This window comes from Nematolebias whitei, chromosome 21 (assembly GCF_014905685.2).
Source record: "Nematolebias whitei isolate Nwh7 chromosome 21, NemWhi1, whole genome shotgun sequence".
NCBI lineage: Eukaryota > Metazoa > Chordata > Actinopteri > Cyprinodontiformes > Rivulidae > Nematolebias > Nematolebias whitei.
This window is the reverse complement of record NC_056518.1, coordinates 26042657-26047223: the sequence shown is the minus strand read 5'-3', so window position 1 is coordinate 26047223 and position 4567 is coordinate 26042657. Positions and strand designations below refer to the sequence as shown.

Below are 4567 nucleotides of genomic sequence, written 5' to 3'. Positions count from 1 at the left end.
ATAACTTTATCTAATGGAATCATGTATAAGGTAAATCATCCCAATGCCTTTTTAGGAATGGGTTCCATTAGGTCTCATTGGTTTTGCCAAAATCCTACTATCGTGTAAATACTGAATATAGAGTAAAAAATAAGATGGACCTGTTGTAGACAAAGGCTCTAATAGAAGTGCATTTTGGTCATGAACGCGTATAAATAAGAAGTATTAGAATTGCAGAGAAGCTGCACAAACCAGGAGGTGGTTTTTCTTTAGTCTTTGCTGGCCCACTTATTCATACAGAGGCACCAAAGGCTGAGAAATGTTCCCACAGCCACTCCTCAAACACATACCACACTCCTAATAATCGTGCTGCATCACTGTCAGCCCCCAAGCTCCCCCCCCCCCCCCCCCATATTCAACTTTACAATCAGAAGAGGAAATAGTTTGTCCTTTTCTCCTTGCATCCAGTTTTGCCTCTAACGTCACTGACATGTCCAGTTAAACCTGGCTGGTATTTGAAGCCTGATTCAGGGGATTATTGGAGTTTTCAGCTGCAGCTGAACAGCTCTCCTGGAGGCATCGTTACTCTTAAAAGAAAGAAAATGACCTTAAACAAAAATGTTGTAACCTCTTCAATCTTTTTCTTTTTTTTCCCTTTTTTTTTAAAAATAAAAATTACTTCAATTAGTTTTATACTTTCATTACGAAATGGGGGAAAAACACATTAATTTAAAAACCATTTTATGACTTTTTTCTTGTGATTTCGTTCCATATTTTTTTTGTTCAAACTTATGGGAACTTGAAACATCACAAGTCTACAGACATCTGTCCCATCTGTGGGGTTTGCATAATAATCTTAGAAACTGACTATACGACGTGCTAAAGGTGACACCTACCGGACAAAAGTAAACTCGTTGACACCAGATTAAATTTCCTTTATGACTCACTACACCTTGATTCATGCAAACCATTTTAGACATTTACGCCTTTAAATTATGATGCTCAACACTTTTACGCGTTCATGCAGCTTCAAAGAAACAGTGTCCCACTTGCGGCACAAAACCTGCTTTGCAAGAAGATTTAGAAAAATAAAACATTTTACAAACACCCCCAGGGAAAACCCCTAATTATTCAATATTCTGCGTTATTTCACTTTAGCTGTTGTGATCCAGCCCACAACCAGGTGTAACCAAGTTTTTTACGTTTGTTATAGAAAGTGATCACCGAGTTAACATACTGTCAAATACCAGTGATGAAATTGAAGCACAAATAGCACAAACACTTCTTTCTACATGCACACATACAAATAAACTGTTTTACGTGAAGCAGGAGGACGTCTTGAAGGTTTCTGCGCTGGATTGTTCCCAACATTAAGCTTTTGTCTCCACAGGAACTTTTCTACTCCAGAAGCAATCTTGTAGTCGTTACAATGAATTATTTCTGAATTAAATGTAAATTTGTCACCAGTTACACCCCACACAAATATATTCAACAATCTAATCAGTTCACTCAAATGACAAGCTGTATTTTGTAACAGTTTACTGCTTTCTTTTTAGCATTTTGAATGATGAACAAATTTATCATCTCATTACTTTGGATGTGTCCAGAGGAGGGACAGTAGTTATATTGGTAGAAGAACGTCAGAAATGCAGCTGCCAGGAAAAAGACAGGAGATATATGGATGCAGTGAGAGAGGACATGGAGGTAGTTGGTATGCGGACAGATTGAGGTAGAGGTGGATCGCTGTGGCGTCCCCTGAACATGGACGAGCTTAAAGAAGAAAAAAATACTATTTCAACTTTGGAAAAGCTGCTGATACCTTAGGTCCTTATATAGACCTTAAATTTTCTCCTCATCATATAGGTCTGTAGGTTGAATGAGTGCTGGGGATGAGATTAGCAAGGGTAGGCATGCATCAAGGCTTGGACCCTGGTGATAACTGCTCGCAGTTCTAGTTGGTTTATAATTTTTTAAATATTTTATATTGTGCATCCATAGCTAAAATATTTGGGAAACATTGCTTTTAAAAATATCAGTATGAAAATAAACTTTTTCTTTGCCAAAAGAATTCTCATAAAAGTGTCATTTAAAGCTCCTTCGGTGCATTTGACTTCACCCCATCTGTTACCAGTTCAGTGTTTCCTGCTGAAGGGTTTTATTCCCTGGTTGAGTTTATTGAAACACTCAGATGTTCCCCAGAGGAATAAGTGGAAAAATACAACACAAAACCGGTACAAGTGAAGCAATTCAGTTTTTGTATTAATTGCCAAAACAATTCTTTTCTCATCTCAACATCAAATTCTTGAAGTGATGAAATCTTACAAATACATTACATCTACCAACAACATAAGACACATTTTGTGACACAGGTTTTATTATTTTTCAGCCTGAAAGGAAGATGCCCTAAAGAAGTGGTGAAAGTATTTTCTAATCATTGTTAAATTATAACTAGATAGAAAGTATTTCCTGTGAAAATGCAGTGTGAATGCTTATTGCTAAGAACTTGAGCATGCATCAGGATTGTTTGCTGAAATGTAGCGGAAATTGAGTAACAAGTCCAAACAAATTAGCAGAAGAAAGCAGAAAGAACATGTATTTGCTGAATTAGGTTTAAGTGAACAGAAATGAATGCAAAAATTAGGAAATTAGCTAAAAATGCTGAAATTAGCAAACAATAGCTGAAAAGTAGTTGAAAGAGCAAAAAGAAGCTTAAACTACCAGAAGGAAGTGGAATGAGCTAAAAGAAAATATGTAATTAAGTGAAAAAGCTACAATTAGCCCCAAAACATCTAGCTGAAATAGCAGGAAAAATCTGAAACTAGCAGGAAAAAAGCTGAAAGAAGCAAAGCAAGCTGAAATTAGGATAAAGAAGTTAATTTAAGCTGAAATAAGCAGAAATTAGTACAAAAAGTGGAAATTATCTGAAAAAAGATTAAATTGGAAAAAATTCAGCTGAAAAGTTGCTGAAAAGGTAGGACGAAGCTTAACTACCCGAAGAAAGCGGAGAGAGCACATTTTTGCTGAATTAGGCTGAACATTTTTTTAATGAGTGAGAACAATGTGGAATTAACTGAAAAGGCTAAAATTAACATAAAACAGGGAAATAGTAGCTGAAATAGCAGAAAATGCAGAAACTAGCAGCAATTAGCTGAAAAGAGCATAACGAGTTGAAATTACCAGAAAGTTAGAAACACAAAAATGTTGCAGTTAGAAGAAATAATCTAAAAAGAGCGCTAAATAGATGAAAAAATAAATAAAAAAAACTGCATAAAGTAGCTGAAAAAAAAAGTTTAAATTTGCACAAAGAATCTGAACCAGCATACAATGTGAAAGGAGCAGTAAAAAGCTGTAAACAGATCTAAAGATTTTGAAGACTGTAAAATGAGCTCAATTCACTTCCTGAGAAAAAAAAAATTGGTAGAAAAAGCTAAATATTTCAAAAAGCTGAAGTTGCACCAATACCAAAAGTCATAACCGAATTGTCCTGAACAAGCTGAAAATTTGGATTTACGATTTGTTGAAATAGCACAAAAATTGTGGAACGAGAAAGATGCCAAACATGTACGGAAGAAAAATTGATCACAACAGAGTGAATGCTTCATAAGCGTTCACACAAATAGTTATACCCAGAAAACGTACAAATACTAGTTTAGATTAACTTTAACTGTAGTGCAGTTGCACTGTCTTGATTTCCCAACAAACAACTGAATGCAAATAAACCCTAAATTCTAGTGTTTGGGCACCACATTTTTTAGTTTCTTGATTGCACATACGTATCGACTCTGGCTCTTTGGTTGTCCTCCGTTACACCAGCAGATAGCAGTGAAGTCCCACTCAAAGAGAACAGCACTGGAAACCAGAGTCGCCTGGCCTCCATCAAACAGTTTGTTTCAGAGCGAAGCACTTCAATCACCGAGGATTCAGCACTAATCAGCCAGCGGTGGAATCTGTCCTTAATGTTAAACAGCTCCACTCTGTCGGTGCTGCAAACAGACCGGACGAAACAAATCGAGAACATTCACTCACATGTGCACCGAGGGGCTTCATTACTCCACTGATTTCCTTCACAAATGATTTCAGCAGCTCCCTCTAATTTGAAGCCATGGTAACAGGAGTAGAGAGCGGTCAGTATGCCAGATTGGGATGAAAATATGAAATCTCCATTTTTTATTGGTCTTGGCAAGCCACAGAGCTCTAGGTCTGAAAGTGAGCAACAAAAGTTTGTGAATATTTTGTGCAACAGAATTAATTTTTTTTCTTTTAAACACAAAGTGTCTTTCAGTTTTACCCCGACTCCTCTCCTCTCTCCAAGCGTCCAGGCTCATCAATGGGATCGCACCACACTCGACATAATCGGCTGGATAGTTCCCAAATTTGAAGGAATCAGGAGGGACTTCCTGTATGTCGGTGTTATCACAGATAACCCGAGACAGAGACGCTTTCAGAAGCTCGTTCTGCTGCTGCTGCGTGAAAACGCCATCGGCTTCCCACCAAAACCTAAAAAACAAAGAACTAGATCACGTGAACAAGTTTGACTGTTTATATATATATATATATATATATATATATATATATATATATATATATA

The 4567-nt window shown here is 36.8% G+C and overlaps 1 protein-coding gene across 1 annotated transcript in view; it reads right to left on the bottom strand.

Annotated features, from left to right (window-relative positions):
• Positions 1–3997: 3997 nt before the first annotated feature.
• The window catches only part of tpo (thyroid peroxidase), a 21107-nt gene continuing 20537 nt past the window's right edge, over positions 3998–4567 (bottom strand). Inside the window, exons 11-12 of the mRNA XM_037695358.1 lie at positions 4268–4476; positions 3998–4179 (exon numbers count right to left, since the gene is read on the bottom strand). Coding sequence (XP_037551286.1) covers positions 3998–4179; positions 4268–4476 — 391 coding nt within the window. The remainder of the gene's footprint in view (positions 4180–4267; positions 4477–4567) is intronic.